Genomic DNA, 27,945 nt, shown 5'->3' on the forward strand with positions numbered 1-27,945 from the left:
CTGCTGGATTTTTTTTTCTTCTGGCACAGGTGTTTAATTTTAAACACTGAAAAATAGGTACAAAGATTAGCTTGTCTTGATTCACACAGTATAGCCCAAACTACTGCTAACAACCTGATTCTAACATTTTCACATCCTGTCCCCAATATTAAGGAAGGGACATGATACATGGAGAGGTTTTCTGAGATAACTCTTTTAATTATAATCTATAGAGAAGAAATGCTTATAAATCTATAAAAAGTTATACACTTATAAATTTAAATACCTATAAATTTATACCGAACTGTTAAAGCAAGAAGTTTCTCTCCATGTGAGAATTATAAATAATGAAAATCTGCTACATATGTGATTTAAAATGAAAATATAAATTATATTCAATGTCTAAGTATAACAGTGGTGTTAAATTTTGATATTTAAACTATCCCGAAAGCTGTTGAATGTGAACATTATCACTTTTTCTTTGTTTTCATGCTTCTGACTGAGAATGGAAGAAGGCACCAAGACTTAAGGTGACTGAAAAATCCTTCCCTTGGTTTCTTGTGAACACTTGTAGAATGTAAGGTCTTTCTCACTAGAGTCCAAAGACAAAACAAAGGGTCTCAGATTTGAAATCAGAATTGATCCGCTGCTCTGCTAGCCACAGCTCTGATATTGCTATAAACCTTTGATGGAGGATTTCCCAGGATAAATTTGCAAATGGCAGTTCTTGCCACCTTGATGTTTTGGAAAGAGTCAAGGATGTGAACTTTCAAATCAGCCAAAACTATCTGCATCCTGGTCACATTCTCTATGGTGAACTTGATTTTCCCTCCTTTGCCACCTTTGCCAGTGATTCTTTCTATTGTCCTTGAGAGGTGGTCTCACTTTAGAAGCTTAAATTTTTATAATTTCAAAAGACTCTAGGAAGAGGACATCCAGCCTGATGAAGGCAAGTGCATCCTCCACCTGAAATCTGAGAATGAAGGCTTTCACGAAATCAGCTGCTTTTGTCAGAGCACCAGCATCCTTGGTTTCTTTACAAATCCTGATTTCTACATTCCTTGATTTCAAATTAAAGCATATCTGAAGTCCTAAATGTTTTTCATCCAATTTTCTTTTAGTGGCATAAATCTGTTAGCTGGGACTGGGATTTTCCTAGTTTCTTCTTTCCTACCCAGGGGCCCGTCCCCAGAAGGGGCAGGTTGGGCCTTTTCCATGTCCCCGTCTTCCCCCACTGCAGACACCTGCTCCGCCTGCCATTTCTTTGCCTGCCAGCCACCCTTGCAGGTGACCCGGGTGAAAGCTATCCTCGGCCCCCAGCGTTCTGTGTCTCCATCTGGGTTTCCAATCCTCAGGAATCTCCAGTCCAGGCAGGCTGTTCCAGCTGGAATAGGTGTGCTGCCTCCAGACTGCTCAAATTTAATTAAAACTCTAATGAATCTGTAAATTGCTTTAGGTATATTGACATCTTCACAATATTAGCTTCCAATCCATGAACACAGGTAGCTTTCCTTTATATAGATCTTCAATTTCTTTCAGCAATGCTTTATAGTTTTTCAGTGTATAAGAACTTTCACCTTCTTGGTTAAGTTTTTTTTCCTAGATATTTTAATCTTTTAGATGCAGTTGTAAATGGAATTGTTTTCTTGATTTCCTTTTCAAATTATTCATTGCTGGTGTACAGAAACACCACTGATTTTTGCATGGTGACCTTGTCCCCCACAACTTCTCTGAATTAGTTTATTAGCTGTAGTAGCTTTCTTGTTGGTCCTTTGGGATTTTCTGTATAAAGGATAATTTAATCTGTTAACAGGAATAGTTTTACTTGTACCTTTCCAATTTGAGTGACTTTTTCTTGCTTAATTGCTCTGCCTAGAGCTTTCAGTTTAATGTTAAATAACTGTGATGAAAGCAGGCATCCTTGTCTTGTTGCTGACCTTAGGGAGAAAGCATTCAGTTTTTCATCATTGAGTATGATGATAGCTGTCGGTTTTGCATATATGCCCTTTATCTAGTTGCAGAAGTTCCCTTCTATTCCTCGTTTTCTGAGTGTTTCTTTATTAAGAAAGTATGCAGCCTTTTCTGCAACAATTGAAATGGTCATGTGGTTTCTCCCCTTCATTCTGTTAATGCAGTGTGTTGCATTAATTGATTTTTTTTATGTTGAACCACCCTTGCATTTCTGGGATAAATCCCAGTTGTCATGATGCCTCTTAATATGGTGTTGGATTCAGTTTGCTAATATCTTGTTGAGGACTTTTGCTTCTGTATTTATAAGGGATATAGGTTTGTAATTTTCTTTTTTTATGATGTCTCTCTCTGGCTTTGATATTACAGTAATGCTGGCCTCCGAATGAGTTAGGAAGTATTTCTTTCTTTTCATTTTTTTTGAAGAGTTTGAAAAGGATTGATGTTGATTCTTTTAATGTTTAGTAGAATTCACCAGTGAAGCCATCTGATCTTAGATTTTTCTCTTTTGGGGGGAGTTTTTTTTTTTCCATTACTGATTCAGTGTCTTGACTGATTATTGTTCTGTTGAGATCTACTTTTTCTTGAGTCAGTTTAGTAATTTGTGTGTTTCAAAGAATTTGTCATTTCATCTAGGCTATCTAATTTGTTGGTGTACAATTTTCATAGTATTCTTTTATAGCACTTTTTATTTCTGTACTGCTGGTAGTAATGTTCCCACTTTCATTTTCTGATTTTAGTTATCTGTAACTTCTCTTTTTTTTCCTTATCAATCCAGCTAAAAGTTTGTCAATTTTCTTGATCTTTAAAGAACTAAATTTTCATTTCATCAATTCTCTCTTGTTTTCCTGTGCTCTGTATCATTTATCTCCAATCTAATCTCTGTTCATCATGTTTTATTGTACTAATTTTGATTTTAAAAATATTACATTAAAATATTATTTGATTACTGGGTTTTTGGCGGCAACCCCCACTCCCTTAAATTTTGTGCCCAAGATGTGTGTTTCACTCACCTCACCCTACTTCCAGCTCTGACAGGCTCTCTTTTTCCTCTTTCCTCAGTCATAGTGTAAACCAAGGGTCTGTAAATGGTTTCTGTAATAGTCAGACAGAAAACATTTTAGGCTTTTTGGGCTATATAGTCCCTGTCACAACTCAGCCACTGTAGTGCAAAAATAGTCATAAATAATAAGTAAACAAGTGATTGTAGCTGGTTTCCAATAAAACTTTACCTATGGATACTGAAATTTGAAAGTCCTATAATTTTCATGTGTCAAGGAATATTATTCTTTCAATTATTTTCCAATCGTTTTAAAATGTAAAAAACACTCTTAGTTTACAGACCATACAAAAACTGGCGAGGACTGGGTTGGGAACCCCTGAAATAAACCATTGAAGCCTTAAGAAGGCTCTTGCAAATGTACTGTTTTCTCACTTCTGTCAGTTGCTCAAGCACCTCCAGCTTAACACATCAAGGACAAGCTTTCAGGGTCCTTTGTATTTTGGCCTCACCCTTTCTATTGAAATGTATGTGCCACACTTCCTCCAAATACATACACTGCATGGATCCAGACAGATCTCCTCACTGTCCACCCAAGAAACTAGGTTCATTGCTTGCCACATGTGTTTGATCTTGTTCTTTCTCTCTTGGACTCTCCCTTCCCTTCTTTCCACATTTCCAAATGCCAGCATCCCTTCAAGGTCATTTTCCTTTTCTGACTCCACTGGGCTCTCGTGGGCTCCTCTCTTTCTCTGTACCACAATTGTCAGTGACACTTTATTTAGTTCTTAATTCTGGTGTGTCTTTATTTTTCTCAGTTTTATATGTGTTTGTATTATATTCCTGATGAGATTCCTTATTCTCTGTAAATCCTAGCCCACAGCAATTGCGGATGCTTAATACTCAGGAACTAATTAATTCCAACCAGTACTGTTATAGCTCCTTTTAAAATCAAACTTCAGTCAACAAGACTGTAGACATTCTTTTGCCATGCTCCCTGAATTTTTTCTTTTTTCTTTGTTATCATTTTGATTGTATGTACAGGTTTCCTGTGCTCTCTTGCTTACTTTACTCAGTGACTAGTTGCATTTTTGTGCCACATGAGTTCCATGATGGGTTTCCCATTGCTTTCTGATGTACTTCCATCATCGCTCCCACGTTTTCCTAATCCCCCAGGTTTACAATGCTAAACTATGGGAAAAAATAGCAATTATTACCTTAGGTTAAACAGAGACCTGTTTGACCACTTTCAGTTAATGGAAGTGAAGAAAGGAACAGTCATTTATTAACCAACCACTTAGGTGGCAAGTACTCTGCTAGGAATTTTATATAAGGTAGGAATGTTGTTCCCACTTTTCTGATGAGAAGACTGAGGTTCAGAGAAATTAAAAAATCCATCTGAGTCCAAGAGGTGGAAATTCTCAGGAACTAACTGTGAAAGAAATATAAGAGAAGTTTAACCTCACTAATCCCAAATGAGGAGCCAATGTCAGGGAGTGGGATGGGACTGAGAAAAGTCTGCTCCCCTCCCAGGTTTGCCTCATCTCCGTATTTACACTGAATGACCTCCGCTCCACACGTCACTCCTACTAGACTTTCTAATATCCATGCTGCATTATGACTAAGAGGATTAAATGAAATAATGTACAATGTTTGTAGCTCAGAATTTGATACTCCTTAAATGCTAAGTTTTCTTCCTCTTAATTTCTTCCACCTTTATCTCTCAACCTCCATATATCTCTTTAGATTGAAGGGCTATTTTAAATCCATAACTAAATTATAACTCGTATGATGATTTAGCAAAGTAAATTACAAGCATGAAGTCAGAAGGGCAAGTATTTTAATGTGTGTGCTCCAGAGCACCTATTCTAGGGCCTGATATTTGTGGCTGGTACTCAGCAATTTTGAGATAAATTGGCATTTGAGAAATTTCTCTAGATTTAAACCTAAAATAATCAGGTCCCACAGTTGATTGAATAGTGGTGCTCCCTATTCAGTTCCTTTCAGTGGCTCCCCAGTGCTTAATAAAATCCATATTGAGGCCCTGGACTCAGAATCCTACTGTGGCCTTCCTATCTTTCTAGCTTATCACCTGTACTTCTACAATCATTTCAGGCCCCTGGCAAATTGTGTTCAGACAGGAGGGTTTAAAGACCTTTGGCTCTTTGATTTTAAAACTTGAATATTATTTAGGAAATCACTCTGCATGTTTCATCTTTGCTCCTTTGTTTGTGTCATTTCTCTGTCTCAGATTCTTTGCTTCCATGTCTGTCAGTTGAAATCTTCCACACATTCTGTAAGGTACTTTTGAAGTAGCAACATCCTCTATGTAACTTACCCCAAACTCCTTAGCCAAAAATGATCCCTTCCATCTCTAAATGGCTATACCCCTTTGTTTCCTCCCTAATTACTCTTCATATACAGCCTTTACTATAGTTATTTGTGCCCATACCTCATCTATTTATTAGAGTTCATCATCTTGCTACAGAAATTCCATAAACTTTCTCAAGTGGCATCTTGTATTAAGTGGCATGCTCAATAAATGGGAAATAAATGAATGACTGGAAATGAACAAAAAAAGCAAGATAGGCAGCCCCTCACATTTTCTGGGTAAAGACTTTAAGCTATCCTGTAAACTACTTACAGTGAATATCTCCTTAAACAGAGAGTGACTTTTTTTTTTTCCTTATTGAGGAAACAACTTTTTGATTTAGGTTGAAATTTAGAAGGAAATATTTAAAGTTCTACTTGGGAGCTAAAACAATGAGAACAAGTGTCAGCCTGTTTATTAGTGGCTAGTGTTACAACAAGAAAGCAAAGTTATCCTATTGTGCTGTCATCTCACCAGACTACAAGAATATTTTAGTTCTTAGCATTACTCCTAAGGTAGAGGAAACTGATGAGCAAATAGTAATGAAGACCCTGCTTCAAATGGTACGTCTTAAAAGAAATAATCCCCAGCTTCTGATGTAAACAGCAGGTCCCTACTTCTGATGACAAGGACGTGGGGATAAATATTTTTAGTAGATTAATCCCTGATTACAATGTGGGACAGCAGTGGTTGTTCTATACAACTCTTTTTAGATGGAGTCCTTAAATCCAATCCTATAACTCTGTCTTCCCTGGGATGGAGCCACCTGTGTTGGGTTTTCCAGAAAGCACTTTCTGAGTGAGGGTGTGAAAGTGACTTATTTGGATGTATTTCCAGGAAAAACTCTACGGGTATGGGGAAGAGGAACTGGGAGGGAAAAGAGGCTGAGCAAGGGTGAGATATTGAGCACATGGAGTCCTGGAGATAGTATAAGCCAATGCTGTCTGGTAGAAATATAATGCAAGCCACGTATGTCATTTTAAAATTTGAGGCATCCACATTTAAAAAGCAGATGGAATTAATTTTAATACATGTTTTATTTAATCCGATATATTAAAAGCACCATCATTCCAACATGTAATCAATACAAAAGTTATGGAGCCACTTTGCATTCTTTTGTTCATATAATTCTCTGAAATTTCAGTGTGTATTTTAAACTTACAGCACATCTCGATACAGACTGGCCACATTTCAAATGTTCAGTAGCCACAGGTTGCGAGCGGCTACTGTATTGGATAGAGCAGGTCAAGATGATTCCTCAGGCTAAGGAAGGTATTTTGATGTTTGTATCCCTTAGTTAAGAGCTGCCCCTAAGGCATGTAATCCCAGCACACAGCTCTCCAAGCAGGCAGGCAAAGCAGGTTCTGGCAGATGGAGGAGAGGCCATCAATGCAATGTCCCAGATGTTAGCCAATGCTGAGAGTGAAAGCTCAAGAGGATATACGTGGAGCCCTGCCAGCATGGAGAAAACACTGCAGCCAAATATTCTGCAGGAACCATTGCCACCACTTCTCCAGTCTCCAATCACATTCTTCTGAAGGAAAATGTCCACATCTTGAGAGTATACTGCTGTGGGACCAAGGATGGTAGATTCCAGGGGAAAGGAATTTGGGTCTGTTCTTTTTTGTGTTGTCCCCTGTACCCAACAAATATTCCTGTTTTCACTTTTAAGAGACCAATAGTGCACATTCTCTCTGATTGATGGGGGTTCTTAGAGAGATTAGGATCAGTTGTTTCTACCACTTTTAAACCCTCCAGCTCACTCAGGGTCACTGAGAACAGGAAAGTGTAAGCATGGAGAGGTGAGAGTGGAAAGTTGATTTCCTCTCCTGGGTGGCCAGATCAGCCAAAGCAGCCCTGGTCATGTATTGGATAACATGGCAGTAAGACTGTCCTCATATCCCAAAGGATATAACAGCAATGTCAGGCCTATTTGGGAAATTTACAATAATGTGAAATGATTATCTACAACATAACCTGGGTTACTTACTTAATAGCATGCACACCATCCCACAGAAATGGGTGGGATGGATTGTGGCTTCCAAGGATAAGGACATGAGATAGGACACCTGCAAAAGTAGGAATGAGAGGTAAGGAGGGTTTGAATGGGAGCAGTAGCAATGGCAACTGCAATGAAAGATCTGATTTGAGAAATAGATGTCACGTTGATTAATGTGACTTGATGTCTGATTTACTGGGAGAGAAGGGGGAAATTGAGGATAAAGAGGTCTCTGAAGTTGTGGCTAAACAAATAGTGAGATTCAAGGCATGGAATTAGTTTAGCACTTCGGTATTGAACATGCTGAGTTGGCAGGACATCTATGTAGATATGTACAACAAATATCTGGACAGATGGGCAGAGTTCAGGGCTGCTACTATATAGTTAGGAATTATTGAGGCCCTGGGATGGATGAGATTCCAAAAAGGGAGATTAGAGCAAGGTAAAAAAAAAAAAAAAAAGGAAGGGCTAAAGACAGAACTTTGGGTTACATTTACATTTAATAAGCAAAGAGTAGAAGAAGATGATGCTCAGGAGACTGAGAGAGAACAGTGAGAGAATTATGAGGGAGCAAGAGGGCTGTGGCCAGGAAAGAATATTATGGGAAGAAAAGGTCAATAGTAGTTAAATGTGGTATATAATTTCAGTAGAAGAAGGACAGAGAAGCAGCTATTGGATTTAGCAATTAGACAACATAATTAAATTTTACAGAAAACGGAAGCTTATTCATGTTTTGAGAGGTTAATGTCCTCATTAAAATCAATCATCATTCTCTTGTATGATTATGTGGTTCTTCACTGACTGTAGTTTCTTTATGTCAACTTCTAACATCTCCTTCCCCAATTCCTTAGAGTTCTACCTTACTATTTTCATGTTTTTGTTGAAATACATAAAAGGGATCCACATAGGTATGCTGCTCCAGAAAAAGTCAATAGTTTATTTTAAGCCAGAGACATGGCATTAAGAACTCATCCAACTCTAAGTAACAAAATGCTTAGGCAAATCAATTATAATAAGACTTCAATTTTTTAAAAAGGCAATTCATTGATTCATATAAAGTGAAGTACGGAGAGGAGAGGTGAAGCTGGCTTTAAGAACTGCTAGATCCAGCACTCCAGTTTACCAGGACTTTCTTTTGCTTGTGCTTCTTTCTGTGTGTTGACTGAATTGTCTTCTCCTTCAAACAAGCTTTCCAACATAGTGTGGAGCTGACAACACATTAGCTTTGGAGTCTGACCTCGCAGTCTGATAACCTAAGTACATGTAAAATGAGCACCTCTCTCTGGCTTTAAATTTTAAAAATCTCAGGGAAAAAATACTCTGATTGGCCAGAGAGCATTATAATTTATTCAGTTGGGCCATGTGCTCACCTGTAACCAGGAGTAAACAGAAGAAATTGAAAGCAGAGACCATAGTAAAGATATAGTTATTGGGGGCAAATATGACATCTGCACATCTATTCCAATGTGTGCTCTGCCAGTTTTTGCTAGTTGTTCAAAGATTATATGGAGAAATGGAACCCTGGACTATCCTACACTGTCATTTTGCTCAATCAAAATTCCCATGAATCTGTACATTCTGATTTAATTTTTCCTGCATATTACAAATCAGTGTTCGTTAAAGGCACAAGCATGAAGAGCAGGGAATTTGAGATGTTTGGTACAGACATGTATGGCAGTCGGGGCCAGCTTCACGGACATGAAACCTGAGCAGTGATGTAGGACTCCTCTCTTAGGAAGGCCTCACACTTGGTTTAATGTTTTGCTGTTGCTATCATGGAATTCTTAATAATAATTTCTTAATAATTTTAACTTTGAATGTGTGTTTTGTAAGTGAAGTCCAATGGGACAACAGAGCATGCATGTAAGCAGAGGAATTAATCACATGGAAACAGCCTTCTATTTTTGCTTGAATAAATGGCTTTGTCTTTTCTCTCAACCCTTCACTGTAATGCCCATATTGACTCAGAAGTGTGGGGAGTGGAAATGTCTAGAAGATGAAGTATATTTTGGTTTGCTAAAGCTTATGAAATGCAATATACCAGAAATGGGTTGGCTTTTACAATGGGGATTTATTAACTTACAAGTTTACAGTTCTGAGGCCATGAAAATGTTCAAATCAAAGGCATCAACAGGCAATGCTTTCTCCCTGAAGACCAGCTACCAGCAATCCTCAAGGCACATGGTGACATCTGCTGGTCTCTCCCTTCTCTCCAAGATTTTGTTGCTTCCAGCTTCTTGCTTCAGTGACTTCCTCTCTGTTTTCTGTGGTTTCTCTCTGCTTCTCTCTGTCCTTCTTTCTCAGCTTCTCTCTGTGCTTCTCTGGTTTTTCTCTCTTACACAGGACTCTAGTAATAGGTTTAAGACCCACGTGGGGAATGCCTCAACTGAAATAACCTAATCAAAAGGTTCCACCCATGATAGCTCTATACCCACAGGAATGGATTAGCTTTAAGAACATGATCTTTTCTGGGCCCATTCAGCTTCAAACTACTACAGAGTATTTAACGTGTAAACAACAGTTTAAACCAAAAGAGAAATCATTTAAGTATTTAAAAATCTCTGCTCACCAAGTAGTATACAGGCTTAAGAACAAGTTGAAATGAGTTGTAAGAAATATGTATGTTTTGGCATAGGCTGAGTAAACAATCAACCCTGTCACCAGGGCCAGCTACATAATTTGCGGGGCCCATTGCAAAATGAAAATGTGAGTCCCCTTTTTCAAAAAGCAGGAAAAAATTACCATTAAAGATACTAAAATATAAATTGCTTTCTTCCATGGGCTCTCTCTCACAACTTGTCACGTTTTAAATTTTCTATTTAATATTGTTCTAAGTAAAGAAAATAATTTTAAATTATTAGCATGAATTTTACCATTCATCTTTACATTGTGCAATGTCAGTTTTAAGTGCAAATATAAGAGCATTTAACTCATATACAGAATCACTGTAATTATATAATTTGCATTTTATAGCTTCGTATATGTATTTCATTCTTATCAGAACAAAGGAAATAGTGCACAGAACTAAATTAACTGTTTTTATTTCACTTCTTGATACTCACACAGTCTACCATCACTCCATTTTTAGCTAGTGATGAGTAGGAAGGACTGAAAGGAAAAGGAATTATTGGTTGCCTTATCTTTCCTTTTTCCTTGTACATTATCATTTTCAGCATAAGTGGTTGGCGAATACAGAGAAGTAACACAAATAAGAAAGGATATAACAGAATTCCTTGATTGTTCGTGTTCCTTAAAACACCATTGCTTTCTTTCTGCTTTTGAGGCAAGTTCTGGTTTGAACAGAAAGCATGGCTGCTTAATTCCCATCCATCATGAGTCTGTCAGAATACCATGATCATAGGGCATGGCTGACCATATATCCAAATGGGACAGCAAGGAATAGCGGAGACACAAACTGTGATTAATTCCTCTGTTTGCATGCATGCTCTGTTGTCCCATCGAACTTCCGTTTTATTTGGTGTTGCAATTTGCTTAGCTAAAAACAACATTTCCTGACATCCTCTGCAGTTAGCATAGCCATAGGAATAAATTTTGGTTAATCAGATATATGCAGAAATGTATGGGATTTCTGTGATAGTGGCTTCATTCCTCCTTCTAGCTGACTAGAATAGATTTGTGACAGCTTGAACTCCAGCAGCCATCTTAGAACATGAGGTGACCTTGAGGATGGAAGTTAAGTCCTCAGATGAGGTAGAAAAATAGAAGGTACCTGAGTCCCTGAAAAAAAAAATTGCCTTACTTTGGCTGCTTACCTCTGGACTTTTTATGTAAGAGAAAAATGAACTTATCTTGTTAAATCAGCATTATTTGGAGTTTTTATTAGATGTAGCAAAAAACTAATTCTACTTAGCTTACAGGGAAGGCTCTTAGTTCACATAGGCTAATGAATTAAGTTCAACAATTTTTTAAGTACAAATCTCAAGCAGTTCTCAATTTGTTATTGGGCAACATGTTTAGAAGCTTTAGCGGCAACTATTTCTAGGATTCAGAGGCGATTTTCCTCTTTCTTCCTAGTTCAGGACTGCATTTTGGAGCTTTGAAATTGCCGGTAGACTCCAGATAAATGAGGTGTTACAATAACAACAACTTGTGAAGGAAGCTTTTCATATTTTTTCTAAATAATTTAAATAACAAAACCCTGCAATGAACATATGGAAGAAAATCAAGATAATCTATATGGATCACTATAAGACTATTACACAGAAGAGATGTCACCATTAGTCTACCTTCCAACCATGAAAAATAGTTCATTTCCTAAGATAAAAGAGATAATCAGATTGACTAAGACAGCCATCTAGAGTTAAAACTAAAAACTTCCACTTATTGTCTATGAAGAGCTTGAAAGGCCTGGATTTGAGTGGGCCATTTTTCTCCCAGGGCCAACCTGTGCACGTATGAAGAAACACTAACCGCCATTTGCCACAGAGCCACCTGGAGTTGACAGGTATGGCAGTGGGAGTGTAATCATAAACCGTGCTAATAATGAAATGCGTTCCATTTCCATTTGTCCCATCTGAGGCTGGGAGCAGTAGCACTGTGGCTTTGAACTCAGAAAAGTGAGGGTTAAAGTACAAGAGGGTCTAGGGAGAGAACAGAGGTAAGCAATAGAAACTTTCAATGCCCCTATCTCTTCTCAGATGTTCTCCTCTGGGTGATCCTCAAGGATTTACCTCATAACTATTTTCCTGCCTCATAACTGTTTTATTCTTCGTCTTTCCTCAATCTTATTTGTTCTATGATGACCCTCTGTAAGCTCATCCTCTCTCTCATCCTCTTTTAAAACTCCTTCTCACCTCACTTTGAGTCAGTGCTCTTTGGTGGAAAGATGGTGGAGAAGGGAAGTGTGGGTTTCAGTCTGGGGTCTCCCACTTACCTTACTATATATCTGGGGCATGTTGCTTCAATTTCCTGAGGTTCAGGTAATTCCGGTCTGTATGGAGGTACATAATATGGACTTCACAGGATGGCTGCAAAGCTTAAATGGGGAAGTGGATTAAGAAAGAAACTGGTATGTGTTAGGTAAATAGGAAAATTTTTTTCTTTTTCTCATTTCTTTGTCCTCCACAAATCACTGTTAGGGGAAAATTAGTAAAAAAGAAAAATAAACAATTGGTATGAAATATTAGGTATTAATAAACTTCAAAGTTTGATTTTAAAGGTATGAAGACAGTCAATTTAGGTCGATTTCCTGATTTTTGCCTGGTGTTCCTTGAGAAAGAGTAACTCATTAGGCAACATGGTGTAGTGGAAAGAAAAAGCATGGTCTATTCCATTTACTGTTATCAATTTCAGTTCTCTGAGCCTAAGTGCTTCATCTGTGCAACAGGGTCAATGTTCCCTCTAGTGCCTAGTTACCTGTGGTTATGAGGACACACAAGGTAAAATAGCTGGAATTCTAAGGAATATACTTAAGTCAGTGATCATTATTATCTTTGGTTGCTCCACATTTTACACATAGTGGATATTCAGGGAAGATTTTCTTTAAAAGTAGTAAACATGATTATTAACTAAGTAATACACCAAATAGTCATTGAGTGCCTTTATTAAGTGCCAGACACTATGTTTGCCATGTATTATGTAACAGACACTTTGCTAGGCTTTTAAGAGACAAAGACAATTATGGGTCCTTGTAGTGTTGATTGGCAAAGATGGAATCATATGACAAAACAGAGTGAAGTTAGTTACAAATTGCAGGTGGGGGTGAGTGGGAGGCATGAATGCACAAAGGACAACATTTGTTATCGGAGCCTAGAAAGAGGAGTAATTGATGTTGTAGAGTCCAAGAAAGTCTTCAGAGAGATGAGGCATTTGGGAATAAAAGCTCTGAGCACAGATAAATCAAGAGCAAGCATGAAAGGAACTGGGAGGTTCTGCTCCAGCAGAGAGGAGGCAGGGTTAACAACAACAACAACAAAACAAAACAAACAAACAAACAAAAAAAAACCAGAGACTTATGGAGTTGGAGGATCTCACAATACTGGAAAAGGACTGGGCAACAAGAAAAGGAGCATTTAGAATTGGGTCTTGATTGGCAAACCCAGGGAACTAGGGTCTGGCTGTGAAAGGGTTTTGTTTTGTTTTGTTTTCCTTTTCTTTCTCTCTGTTTCTTTATTATTTTTATTATTTTTATTATTTTTAGTTTTACTTTTCAATAGCTCATTAGAGCTGTGGGAACTCTCAGGTTTCAGAACTTCCCCAGGCAAGGGCAGAATTAAGGTATGTCTAAGAGTAACTAGTCAGGTGAAGGAGATAATTCCCTAAAGAGCATATCTTTAAGTAGTCTCTACTGGGACCACTGGAAAGTAGCTCAGCCAAGCTCCAACTGTGGCTTTAATCCCAGCAGGGAGAAGGCAGGTTGTGCCAGTTTGAATATATTATGTCCCCCCAAACACCATTATCTTTGATGTAATCTTGTGTGGGCAGACCTATCAGTGTTAATTAGATTGTAATTCTTTGCACTCCACCCAACTGTGGGTGATGACTCTGAATAATTTCCATGGAGGTGTTCGCCTGCCCATTCAGGGTGGGTCTGAATTAAATTACTGGAGCACTATATAAGATCAGACGGAGGAGCAAGCTGCTACAGCCAAGAGGAACATTTTGAAGAAAGCACAGGAGCTGCAGATGAGAGAGAGTTTGAAGATGACCTTTGAAAGCAGACTTTTGCTCTGGAGAAGCTAAGAGAGGATAAACACCCCAAGAGCAACTGAGAGTGACATTTTGAAGGGGAGCTGTGGTCTAGAGAGGAATGTCCTGGGAGAAAGCCATTTTGAAACCAGAACTTGGAGCAGACACCAGCCACGTGCCTTCCCAGCTAACAGAGGTTTTCCGGAAGCCATTGGCCATCCTCCAGTGAAGGTACCCAATTGCTGATGTGTTACCTTGGACACTTTATGGCCTTAAGATTGTAACTGTGTAACCAAATAAACCCCCTTTATAAAAGCCAATCCATTTCTGGTGTTTTGCATTCTGGAAGCATTAGCAAACTAGAACACAGGGCTGATGGAAAAAAATAAAATAAAATAAAATAAAATAAAATAAAATAAAATAAAAAAGAATAAAGACTGAAGCTTTTGGAGTCAGCCAAGCTCAGAGTACTGGAAAGGAGCTTGTGCCAAGAAGGGGGATGGACAGAGCTAGGTACTAACTCTGGCTCTTGGCTGGCAAAACTTGGGGGCTGGGGAAAGTCTCTGAAAAGGGATTTCTTTTACTTTTCCTTGTTTTTCTGTTTTCTTTTCTTCTTTTTAGCTTTTCTTCTTTTTAAAAAATATTCTAAGTAGCTCATTAGAGAACACCTCAGATATTTTCAATTGGCAGCTGGACCCAGTGAAGGGCAGAGCTAAGATAAGTTTGAGAGAAAAAGCAATGAGTCTAGTGGGGGAGATAATTCCCTAAATGGCATATCTTCCCCCAAGAAAAGGTGCAGCAGGTCCCAGCTCAAGTGGTGGCCCTCTTTCAGAGAACTCAGACCCCAGGGACTGGAAAACAGAAACAGCTTGAGTCAACCACACCCCTGGCAGGAACAGGCATTGCTGAGAATTAGAGGCACCACAACTCTTTACCCTGTGGGTAGCTATGGGCTTGCCAAGCGCCACCTGCTGGATAGGATAGGAAAAGCACAAAGCACAAAGTCTAGAGGCTTCACAGGAAGGTGTGACTTGCTGGGTTTTATTCTCAGGGAAATTTGATACAGATTACACCTTCCTCCTGAGACCTGAGTCTGTCTGGATTGGGAAAATCTGATTGGGGTTGACTGTATCTGGGGAGACCCCCCTCTCCAAAAAGTTCCATATAGGCAGGGTGAGAACCAGAAAAACAAGAGCTGAAAAATTCTGATCTGTTAATTAGAAGCCATGCTGAATAAGTTGAACTGAATGCCAAAGAACAGATACGGAACAAAGCCAACCAACAAGAAAACCCAAGGTAAAAGTGAACAATTCCAGAATAAACTAATCAAGAAAATCAAATGCCTAGACAGCAAAAATCATGAGTCATACTAGGAAGCATGAAGATATGGACTAGCCAAAGGAACAGACTAACACTTCAACTGAGATACAGGAGTTGAAACAACTAATTAAAGATGTTCAAACAATCTTCTAAATCAAATCTCATGGCTGAATGAAAATGTGGCAAAGAGATGAAGGGTATAAAGAAGACACTGGGTGACCCTAAAGAAGAATTTGTAAGCTTGAAAAAAACAAATGGCAGAACTTATGGGGATGAAAAGTACAATAGGAGAGATAAAAAACACAATGGAGACATACAGAAGCAGATTTGAAGACAAAAGAAAGGATCAGTGACCTAGAAGACAGACATCTGAAATCATATACACAAAAGAACAGTAAGGAAAAGAATGGAAAAATATGAGTAGGGTGTCAGGGAACGGAATGGCAACATGAAACACATGAATGTATGTGTTATGGGTGTCCCAGAAGGAGAAGAGAAGGGAAAAGGGACAGAAAGAATACTAGAGGATATAATCACTGAAAATTTCCCAACTCTTATGAAAGACATAAAATTACAGATTCAAGAAGCACAGTGTACTACCCCAAACAGAATAGATCTGAATAGATCTACTCCAAGATACTTACTGATTAGATTGTCCAATGTCAAAGACAAAGAATTCTGAAAGCAGCAAGAGAAATGCAATCCATCACATACAAGGGAAATGCAATAAGAGTATGAATGAATTTTTTGCAGATACCATCGAGGCAAGAAGGCAATGGTATGATATACTTAAGATACTGAGAGAGAAAAACTGCCAACCAAGAATTCTATATCTGGCAAAACTATCCTTCAAAACCAAGGGAGTTTAAAATATTTTCAGACAAACAGACACTGAGAGAGTTTGTGAAGAATAGACCTGCTCTACAAGAATACTAAAGGGAGTGCTACAGGCTGATAGGAAAAGACAGGAGAGAGAGGTCTGGAGAAAAATGTAGAAATGAAGGCTATCAGGAAGGGTAAAAGGAGAGAGAGAGAAAAAAAAAATAAGATATGACATATAAAATCCAAAGGACAAAATAGCAGAAGAAAGTACTGCCCTTACAGTAATAACATTAAATGTTAATAGATTAAACTCCCCAGTAAGAAGACATAGACTGGCAGAATGGATTAATAGACAGTACCCAGAATTATGCTGTCTACAAGAGACTCACTTTAGACACAAGGACAAAAATAGGTTGAAAGTGAAAGGTTGGAAAAAGATATTTCATGCAAACAACAACTAGGAAAGAGTGGGTGTAGCTATATTAATATCAGACAAATTAGACTTCAAATGTAAAACAATTAAAAGAGACAGAGAAGGACACTACATATTAATAAAAGGGACAATTCATCAAGAAGATAACAATGATAAATATCTATTTACTGAACCAGAGTACCCCAAAATACAGGAAGCAAACACTGACAACACTGAAGGTAGAAGCAGACACCTCTATGATAATAGTTGGAAACTTCAATACACCACTGTCTTCAATGGATAGAACAGAGGATCAATAAGGAAAGAGAGATGTTGAGTAGTATGATAAATGAAGTAGACATAATAGATATTTATAGAATGCTACACCCAGAACAGAAAGATATACATTTTTCTCAAGTGCTCATGGATCATTCTCCAGGATAGACCTCATGTTGGGTCACAAAGCAAGTCTCAATAAATTTAAAAAATATTGATATTATACAAAACACTTCTTCAGATCATAATGGAATAAAGTTGGAAATCAATAACAGTCAGAAGGCTGGAAAATTCACAAATAACTGGAGGCTAAACAATACACTCTTAAACAACCAGTGGGTCAAGGAAGAAATTACAAGAGAAATTAGTAAATATCTTGAGGCAAATGAAAATGAAAACACAACATATCAAAACTTATGGGATGCAGCAAAGGTGGTGCTGAGAGGCAAATGCATTGCCCTAAATGCCTATACTAAAAAAGAAGAAAGAGCAAGAATCGAGGAAATAACTGTTCACCTGGAGGAACAAGAGAAAGAAACTAAACAGTAAACTAACCCCAAAGCAAACAGAAGGAAAGAAATAACAAAGATTAGAGCAGAAATAAATGAAATTGAGAACATGAAAACAATAGAAAGAATCAACAAAACCAGAAGTTGGTTTTTTAAGAATATCAATAAAATTGATGGACCCTTAGCTATGCTAACAATAAAAAAGAGAGGATACAATAAATAAAATCATAAGGGGGAAAAGGGACATAACTACTGACCCCAAAGAAATAAAGGAGATAATGAGAGGATACTATGAGCAACTATATGCTAAAAAACTAGACAACTTAGACAAAACAGACAACTTCCTAGAAAAGCATGAACAAGCAACATTGACTCAAGAAGAAATAGATGACATCAACAAACCAATCATAAGTAAAGAGATTGAATCAGTTGTAAAAAATTTCCCAAAAAACAAAAGGCCAGGACCAGATGGCTTCACATTTGAATTCTACCAAGAATTCAAGAAAGAATTAGTACCAACCTTACTCAAACTCTTCAAAAAAGCTACGCTAACAATAAAAAAGAGAGGATACAAACTAACTACAATATGCAAACTCTGAGAACTGAATCTGAGATCATAGGTTATCAGGGGAAGGCTTATGGTAAAGTTTCCTAGATTGTAAGCTCTTACAGCAGTTATGTCTATTCCTGAATTGTGATGGCTATTTCTAAATTCTGATTTGCTGTGCTCTCTGTGTATAATCTGGTCAGTCCCTTGAACTTTGGGAATTTGACACCTGAGACTCAGAGCCAGAGTTCAGCAGCTATGAATGTCTATATTACCCCATAGCAAATGTTAAAGAAGATGAAAAAGAGATCAGACTTCAATAAGAGATACGAACAAAATGGACTTGGTTAGGACATTATACAATATATTTGTTTATCTGCTTATGTTCTCGTTCCCTCAGGAAAATGTAAGCACCACGAATGAGGATTTTGCTTGTTGTTCTTTCACAACTGTATGTCTAGTGCTAAAAATAGTGTCTGAAAGAGGGTAGACACTCCGGTGTTTTGATTACACATCCTAGGTTTTATTCTAACACTATATATATATGTATATATTGTCTATTTAATTATCCTAACAACTATATCAGCTTTACCCTATTACTGTACGGATTTCATAGATGTGGTAGCTGAGGCTACCTTGCCCAGAGCCAGTCAGCCACTGCAAGTGGCTTAGTCCTGGGCGCTCCTCAAAACTCTTCACTTTGAGTTCAAGTCTGTTTCCTGAAAGGCGTGACAGGCTGCGCTACTGCGGGCGAGGTGGAAGGCACGGCGAGACCAGGGGTGGGACCAGGGCGGGACCGATATTTGGAGATAAAAGCACTTCGGTAACCAGCTTTTGGGTGCCTGTGTGCGGCAGAGCTGACAGAACTCGGAGCAGGCGCCGGGTGCGCGAGCGGGATGTACTTCTGCTGGGGCGCCGACTCCCCGAGACCCCGGCGCCGGGGGGCGACAGGCGCAGGCGGCGCCGAGCTGCTGCAGGCGGCCTGCGGAGAGCGCCACTCGCTGCTGCTGATGAGTGACGGCGTCGTCCACTCGAATGGGGACAACAGCCGGGGCCAGCTGGGCCGGAGGGGCGCACCGAGAGGGGAACGGCCAGGTGAGCGGGGCGCGGGGGCCGGGCCGCCGCGGAAGGGCAGTTGGCGATGCTGGGAGCTTGCGGCCGGCTGGGCGGGAGGAGAGGCGCAAACAGCGCTCAGCGCAGCCTGAGAACGACGTTCTCGGTTTCGTTTTCCGGACACGCCTGGGGTTTGTTTCGGTTTCTAGTTTATTTTCAAAGGGAAACTGAGAGCCGAAACTAACCGGGACCGCGCCCCTCTTGACAGAGATGCGGTTTATCCCGCTTACCTTTCTGAGACTTCTCCTCGCTTGTGCGTGTCTACCTGGAGGAATTAAACCGGCCTTCCAAACGTGGCGTGTGGGTTGGACACCTGGAACTCCCTCAGAAATACCCTGGAGCATCTTTTTTTTTTCCTTGAAACGGTAGTAATAGATAATAGCATAATTACCGTTACCGATTACTGTAGAAACATGGGGAAAGAAATGACCTATAATTCCAACATCCAAAGACAACCAAAATTTCATTGCACTTCCTTCTTATCTTTATTTTTTATGTATATATTTACTCTTTAAAAATTATGGTCATTATACAGTTTTGTATATACAATGTTTATACTGCTCTGTAGATTGCTTTTTTCACCAAACAGAATATCATGAAGCTATTCCACTTTGATTATGTATCCTTTGGAAATACATCCTTTGAAAAATTTAAATTGCTGCAAAACATTGCAGGCTCTGAGAATACCACAGTTTGATTATTCTCCTTTTGTGGAAATTAGACTGCTTCCAATTTGTGGCTTTTATAAATAATACTGTGATTGACATTCTTGTAAGCAAACATTTGACCATTGATTACTTGCTTAGAATAAATTCCAAGAGGTGGAGATGAGGGGTAACATTTAATGTTACTGATAATGCCAAATTATTCTCCAGAAAGATGGTACCAATGTCTACTTCCATGAGTGTATGAATGTTTGGGAAATCCTTTAGTGTTGCATTAATTGAAAAAAAAAAATAGTTGATCAGAAAGATCGAACAAAAACCTTCAGTGTTAACTAGACCTCCAGAATACTCCAAGCCTCCCAGAATTCAGAGACAGAAATTTCTGGAAAACAGCTTGTGAGGCACATTTTAGATATGCTTATAGGAAAATGTGAGGAGGTTTTTTTTCTTCGCTGGCCCATTTAGGGGCATAGTGCAGTAGTCATCACTGCGAGAGAATCCAGCATAAGCTTGGCATGGTTAAGATGCAGGCTCCCTGCCCATTTTTCCAGAGCAAGGGATGCAGCAGCTCTCAGTTCATGGCCTGGGAAGCGGGAAGAGCAGAGTGGAATAGAGGAGCTCTGGTGTTCTCTCGGGCTCCCTACATTTTGTTGGGTTTTGTTCCTACCATCATAAAGAAACAGCTAGTTTGGCCAGGCTCGATAGTCCCTAGAGATCGCCCCACCCACCCCCCTCCATGCCCGTCATTTTGAATAGCAGCCATGTTCCCATAAAGAAGTGTAACACCATTGAGCTTATTTATTTCAGACCTTTAGATTGGAGTTTAGGCCTTGATATAAAAGCTAATTGGGAAAGACAAGGAATCCGGGTGACTCTTCTTTTTGAAGAAAAATGCTGTCTTAAACTTGTAGTCAATTAATACTCTTGTGGGTTTTTCTTTGTTTTTGTATCCAAAGAACCAATTCGGGCGCTGGAAACTCTGAAAGTTGATCTTGTGAGCTGTGGAAAGGAGCACTCCCTAGCTGTTTGTCACAAAGGAAGGGTCTTCGCATGGGGAGCTGGTTCTGAAGGACAGCTGGGGATTGGAGAATTTAAGGAAATAAGTTTTACACCTAGGTAAGTATTTAATTCATTCATTCATTCATGAATTCATTCATTGAATATTTTTGAATACCTTGTGCCAGGCACCACGCAAGATGCTGAGGTACAAAGATGACTATGACATAGACCCCAACCTCAGCAATTACAGTCCAGTGAAGGCAGAAGACAAGAAATAACTTATGACACCAGTTACTATTTAATTGGAGTTCATATGAAAGAAAAGGACAGGGTGAAAGAGAACATGGAACACTTTGGTCTTAATCTTATCTATTGGAATGGATAATGGATATCTATATGGGAATGGGAAGGGAAAAAAAAAATCACATATCCTCACAAGTAGCTTCCCAGAACAACTGATGTGCAAGCAGCCAACCCCTATTGTGTGCTCATGAATTACATTCTTACAGGATATTTAAAAGCCTATTTCTTAATGTTAGGAAGTTATCTCGTATTACCTTCTTTAAGAGAAGGTAAGTGATCTCCTTTAAGAGATCACTGTGGCTTGGAGGATAACCACTGAATTTGGAATGAAATAGAGTTTGAGTCTAGTTCTACAACTTGATGCCTAATTGACTTCTCTGACATCCATCAGGTTGAACCATATGAAATTGCCAATAATTTTGATCCACAAAAATAGCAATATCAAATTATTCAACCTAATGGTTTTTTTTTTATTTTTTTATTTTTATTTTTTTTACATAAGTGCTCCCGTAAGGAATTGTGTGAGGACCTAAGGAGAAAGATTGTGACAAGTGGAGTTAAATGTTACATCACAGTACAAAGGAGACCTGTCCCAAAGTCCTGTTGTACCCAGGCAATTAAGCCCATTAACCCAATGCCCAAAAAATACTGACAGTTAATTTGATGGAGCATTAGGATTCCCACAAGGTGAGGGAGACATTCCCAACTGCATACCTCTAGCCATATAATCAAGGAAGTTTCAGTGGAAAACTCAGAATGAAATGTTGCGTTGTTTTATTTAGAAGTGGGACTCTCAAAAACCTTTGGACAAACAGAAAAAGGATACATTCTGAACATGGAGGCCTGAGGGATATGGAAGGGAAGTTGGAAAGCCACAACTTTTTAAAGATTTTTTTTTTTTAAGTGTTGCTTCTAAATTAAAAAGCCCAATTCAGATGGGGGCTTTTTTTTTAAAATTCTTTTTAAAATACATATTCATTCAACCTCTGTATGTCACAAACCCCAGAAAAGTTTCTTGTGAGTTGTGAGCCAGGAGAGCTTTAAAATTCCGGGTGTTTTTTTTTTTTTAAAAAAAAAAGGCATCTGGCCCTAAGGCAACAAGTGGTTACACAAGGCAGTGGAACTTTAAAACCTATAAAACAAACTGGAGGCTTTTTTTCCTTTAATCAACCTGAATTTTTTTTTTAACATTTTGGAAATTTTTATTTAAAAAATACAAAAACAGACTTCTTTCTTTCACTACAGTATGTAGTATGTTGCATTTTCCAGTTTGTTCAGTGCTTTAAAGCTCTAGGATGCTTCTGCTTTCAATTGTACATGGGCCTGAAGCATCCTAGCATTTGGCAAGCAGGCAGGAGATTCAACAAACATCAAAATAAAAGCAAGGCAAACTAAATGTAGGGCACATCTATAAACAAATTATACATTTGAAAATTACAGTATCAGTAAAAGTGGTAAAGTTTACAGGTGAAATGAAACTATTTGGAACTGGCCTACCACAAGTTTCTGAACCTGGACTGGTACAATAAGAATAAATTATTATGTATATTAGGTATCAAAAATTTTGATTACACCAAGTGGATTGGCAATCCATGCTTATACTTTAAAATCTAAGCAGGGCAGAAGAAATCCAGACTAGAAGGATAATTTTAATTTCTCTACTCTATGTTGAGTCTAACAGCTTCTTTTACAAACTACTAGTTAAAAGCCTCAACCAACAAAATAAGAAAAACCAGACATGCTATGCTCTCTCAAAACCAGACATTTCTTAAGCAGAGGGGTAGAACAAAAGTAGTTACTTTCTCCCTAAAATAGCCCAGTCTACTTTTATTAGATTACACCTCTCTATATAAATACCCTGCTATTTTAACCTGTATTTGACATACATGGATATACTAATTTCTGTGTGTGTGATGTGATGTAATTTCTGTGTCTGTGATGTCAGGACAGAGAACTTGTTTTTATGCCACTAACATCACCCAATCTTAAATTGGACCCTTAGTTTCTGCACACACACACAAATTTATTTTAGCATGCTTATACACAATCTGCAGTGCAACAGGATGGACATGTGATGAAATGACAGGGTTTACACTCTTCTCTGCCTAAAAGAAAAATTTTCAGAAGTTCACATTATTTTCCTTTAAAAAACCCATTTACTACTCTAGTAATAAATTATATTTGTTAAGATATAATTCAAAGCTAATGAGCTCAGGGGTATAGTTTGCATGAAAACACACCTTCTATAGGCAGGATCTATTACCTTCTTGACTAAAACCATGAAAAATTTTTGTTCTCCTGGGCTTTATTTTCTCTTCCCCTTTTAGATTTTTCTGAGAAATTAAAAGGGAAAGAATTTACAGAAAAGTACATAGATTTGTTTTTAGATATTTGATGAAAATATAAGGAAAACAGCACGTTTAGTGTTGGTGAAAGAGAGCAAGTCTGGTGCACCTACAGTTGAAAAGCAGAATATATTTTTGCTCCTAGTTATACAATTATATTAAAACACTGGAATAGGAGTATTTTTTTTTTTGTATTGAATACTTAAGCCATTTCTTTAAATGACACTCATGGATTCTTCAGTTGTAAAAGTTCAATGTGTAACCAAAGATAAGTGTATTATGTACTACTAACTATTCCAAAATTGTAGAACATCAATGCCCTCCCCCATCGCCACCCCACAAAAAACAAAGGGAAAGAAAGAAAAGTATTTCTCTGACACCCTACAGAGGCTGCTTAATTCCTGACACAACATGCAAATCATATTCGCTAAAAAAAAAATACACCCCTGCAATCTTCGAGACATTTATCCAGCTTTGTCGCAGGGTTCAAAGTAAAACCAAAAGATCAAGGGAGGAGTGGGGAAAATGGTGAAATACTTCTGGGTTCTCATGATTAGTGTGGCTTTTACAAATAATACTGTGATATAAAACATATTATTTATAGAAGGTTTCTTTATCTTGCAGAACTTAAATTGGGTGATATAGATGACAGTGTTGTATAAATTCTAAAGCCCTATGCTATATATGTATGAAAAATTTATTTTTCTTTTAGGCCAATAAGTATAGAATAAAAGTTAATATATTATGTAATGTGTTAAAAGTCCAATAAAAATCACATTTACATTATGTGCCATTTTGGATTCTCTCCTATACCTTTGTACTTGTTGAGTCATGTTAAAAACAGTTTGAGGGCTTTTGAATAAAGGCACTACAGAAATATAAAGAAAATAAAATTATTTTCCTAGACCAGATGTATTACCTGGGTTAGTTTTAAATATTTATAGTCTGTTTGGTAACCCACCCTAAAGAAGGATTAATAGATTTTGTATCATTTTTATTGTAGGAAAATAAACACTCTGACTGGTACAAAAATAATACAAGTTTCATGTGGACACTTCCACTCCCTGGCATTATCACAAGGTAAAAGGCTTTTGCTATCTTCTGAGTGGCAGCAGAAAGTAACTTTCTGAAAAGGAATGAGAACTTGATTTCTAATGATTTGGGGCTCATTTTTAATGCATTCAGAAGTTTTTAACTCTCCAGGTTTCATATGTTTTGGGCCTCATTTTTTTTTTCAATTTTCTTTGTACTCATTGTACTCTAAGTTGCATCTAATTCGTATTTCATTGCCGTAAAGACATCGCTGACTGACTCTTTCAGAACTTAGAAGAGATTTTGTTTCCAGCCCTTTGCCTTTTATGCTGAGTAACTCACCCATACTGGCAAACCAGACTAAGGGCTCTTTGTCTTTTTGACTTAGATCAAAGAAAGGAAAGTCAGGATGTCAGAATCATGACTGCAGTTTTTTCTATTCACCTCCTCCATCTTGTTCCCACTCGCAGTCCCAATTTCTAAATGGAGAGACATGTAACATTAACGTGTCCCTCAGGTGATGTCTTATGCAGCATTGCAACTGTGCCACAGGGGCTATGAAGCACCAACATTTACTGACTGCCTTCTATGTGCCAGCTACTGTATTAAATGCTTTACATGTGCTCTCTCATTAATCACCTAACAAACCCAGGAGCCAGGTATTTTTCATATCCTCTTTTCACCAATGAGGAAACTTGGGCTCGGAGGCTTTAAATAATTTGCCCAAGACTACACAGTAAGACGTAGAAGAGGTGGGATCTGAATCTATATTTGTTTACATTCCAACCCCAAGTGCTAAACCACTGTACCACACAGACTGCGAGATCACAAACATTCTGTGGCCATGGTGTAATTCCTCCTACCTATTGTTTCTAGCTGTTTGCTCATGGGCAAGTTATGTAACCTTCCAAGTCTTAATTTTCTCATCTGTAGAAATATTGATGCCTGGCTTACAGGTTGTTTACAAGACGCATTGAGAAAGGGTATAATATCCCTTGTACAGTCCCTAGCACATAGTAGTGGTATGATAAATTTTAGTCTCCTCCCTTCCTCACATTCCTTCTTCTTAATTGTTAATTTTTAAAATTATTTCCTTGGGATATTGATTTATCTTTACATTAGTCTGGACCATAAAGGCAGCATAGAGTCCAGGCTCCTTTGCTATGGTGAACTGTGAGTTCTTACAGATCTTCATGGGATTTTGTCATTTTGCAGCTTGTCTTCAGAAATTCTGTTCAGCAGTAGAAATACCTTTAGAAGAGCTAAAGATAAAAAGTGGATAAAATAACATAAAAATCTGGCCTGTATTGGTGTTTCTCTGGATATGTAATTAAATATTAGAAGAACTTCATTGTTTTTAGAAGATGCAAAGGTTTTTTTTAAATGAAATTGTATTGAGATATATTCACATACCAGATAATCATCCAAATGTATAATCAGTGGTTCACGGTATCCTCATATAGTTGTGCATTCATCACCACAGTCAATTTTTGAACATTTTCATTACTCCAAAAAAATTAATAAAAATTTCAAAAGAACACCCAAAACATCCCATATCCCTTATTCCCCCCCTCATTATTTATTTATTTTTTGTCTTTATTTTCTTACTCATCTGTCCATACACTGGATAAAGGGAGTGTCATTCATAAGGTTTTCACAATTACACAGTCACACTGTATAAGCTATATAGTTATACAATCATCTTCAAGAATCAAGGCTACTGGATTATAGTTCAACAGTTTCAGTATTTCCTTCTAGCTATTCTGATAACACTGAAAACTAAAAAGGGATATCTATATAATTCATAAGAAAAACCTCCAGAATGACCTTTTAACTCTATTTGAAATCTCTCAGCCACTGAAAGTTTATTTTGTTTCATTTCTCTTCCCCCTTTTGGTCCAAGAACGCTTTCTCAATTCCATGATGCCAGGCCCAGGCTCATCTCCAGTCATGTCCCACATTGGTAGGGAGATTTACACCCCTAGGAGTCATGTCCCATGTAGGAGGGAGGGCATTGGGTTTACCTGCTGAGTGGGCTTAGAGAGAGAGAGCCACATCTGAGCAACAAAAGAGGTTCTCTGGGGGTGACTCTTAGGCATAATTGTGAGTAGGCTTAGCCTAGGTTTCATAAGGGCAAGCCCAAAGATTGAGGGCTTGCCCTATTAAATTGAGAGCCCCCAAAGCTTGCGAGAATATCAGGGATTCCCCAGGTGGGGAAGTTTAATATTTTCACATTTTCCCCAGTCCCTCAAGTGGCTTTGCAAATGCTTTTTTATTCTCTGCCCAAATTAAGAAAAGCGTCATTTTTAACCTGGTATAAAGTGTCCATCTCTGATCACATTCAACCCAATGTTATTTTTTCCCACTTAGTCATTCCACAAATATTTATTGAGTGCCTTTAGTGTGCCAGGCTAAGAGGATTCAGCAATGGACAAACCTAAGATGCTGCTTTCATGGAGCTTATATTCTGGGTAGAAGTGTGGAAAGCAGGCCAGTCACCACCTAAGCAAATAGTTACGTAGTGTAACAGACAGCAATCAGGGCTGTGGAGAAAAGTAAAGCAGGGTAAGAGGACAGAGAGTAAGTACCTGGGTGGAGGGAAGGAGGGTTGCCATTTTATATAAGAGGTCTGAAAAGATTTCTCCTATAAGGTGACCTGTGGGAAGAGAAAGAGGCAGCCATGATCCAGGCAAGGGGAGTGGCAGGTGGAAAGGCCTTGGGTAGGGGTATGCTGAGGGGTGTACTCCAGGAGCAGCAGGGAAGTCGGAGAGGAGTGAGCCAAGGGGAGATGAGGTCCAAGGGATGGCTATAGAGAGAACAAGAATCAGCCCTTTATTGTGTGAATTTATTGTCCTAAAGGGTTTGATCTGACTTAAATTTTTAAAAGATCACTCTGCTGGGTATATACCCCCAAAGAATAAAAAATGGGTGTTGTGAAGAAGGGGCAAGATGGCGGAGTGGTGACGTGTGGGTTTTAGTTATTCCTCCAGGGCAGTAGGTAGAAAGCCAAGAACTGCATGGACCGGACACCACAGAGCAATTTGACTTTGGGCATACTTCATACAACACTTGTGAATGCGTGGAACAGCTGAGATCAGCGAAATCTGTAAGTTCTCGCGGTCAGGGGACCCATGCCCCTCCCTGCCAGGCTCAGTCCCGTGGGAGGAGGGGCCATTGGTGCTGGGAATGAGGAGGGAGAACTGCAGTTGCGGCCCTTATTGAAACCTCAGTCTGCTGATCCAAACTCCAAACATAGATAGACTGAGACCAGACACCAGAGAATCCGGGAGCAGTCAGCCCGGCAGAGAGGAGATAGGGCTAGCAAAAACAGCAAAAAAAAAAACACCCAAAATAAAAGCGGAGACTTTTTGGGGGTTCAGGTGAACATAGAACAGAGAAGGGCAGGTCTCAAACAGAGTCAGGCTCATATGCAAATCAAGAAGGTGAGTTTCCTTGTCTGAAGAGCTGGTTTCTCTGCTTTCTTGATTGTTCCTTAACAGCCCTAATCTCCTTGTCTCTTAGCATTTCAGTAGCCCATTAGATCTGTAAGGAGGGCCCTTCTTTTTTTTTTTTTTAATCTTTTTCTCTTTTTCTAAAACAATTACTCTAAGGAGCCCATTACAGAAAGCCTCAAAGA

At 38.5% G+C, this 27,945-nt stretch overlaps 1 protein-coding gene and 1 pseudogene across 3 annotated transcripts in view; one reads left to right on the top strand and one right to left on the bottom strand.

The window, feature by feature from the left end:
- Positions 1-611: 611 nt before the first annotated feature.
- LOC119530361 lies at positions 612-12,013 on the bottom strand (annotated as a pseudogene).
- Positions 12,014-18,658: 6,645 nt separating this feature from the next.
- The window catches only part of HERC6 (HECT and RLD domain containing E3 ubiquitin protein ligase family member 6), a 69,676-nt gene continuing 60,389 nt past the window's right edge, over positions 18,659-27,945 (top strand). Inside the window, exons 1-3 of one of the 3 annotated variants that reach the window (XM_037830238.1) lie at positions 18,659-18,946; positions 20,586-20,745; positions 24,280-24,356. In XM_037830238.1, the coding sequence (XP_037686166.1) occupies positions 18,748-18,946; positions 20,586-20,745; positions 24,280-24,356 (436 nt within the window). In that variant the 5' untranslated portion in view covers positions 18,659-18,747. The remainder of the gene's footprint in view (positions 18,947-20,585; positions 20,746-24,279; positions 24,357-27,945) is intronic. The other 2 variants (XM_037830236.1, XM_037830237.1) reach the window with 2 other exon arrangements.

The sequence above is a fragment of the Choloepus didactylus genome, chromosome 3 (genome assembly GCF_015220235.1).
Source record: "Choloepus didactylus isolate mChoDid1 chromosome 3, mChoDid1.pri, whole genome shotgun sequence".
NCBI lineage: Eukaryota > Metazoa > Chordata > Mammalia > Pilosa > Megalonychidae > Choloepus > Choloepus didactylus.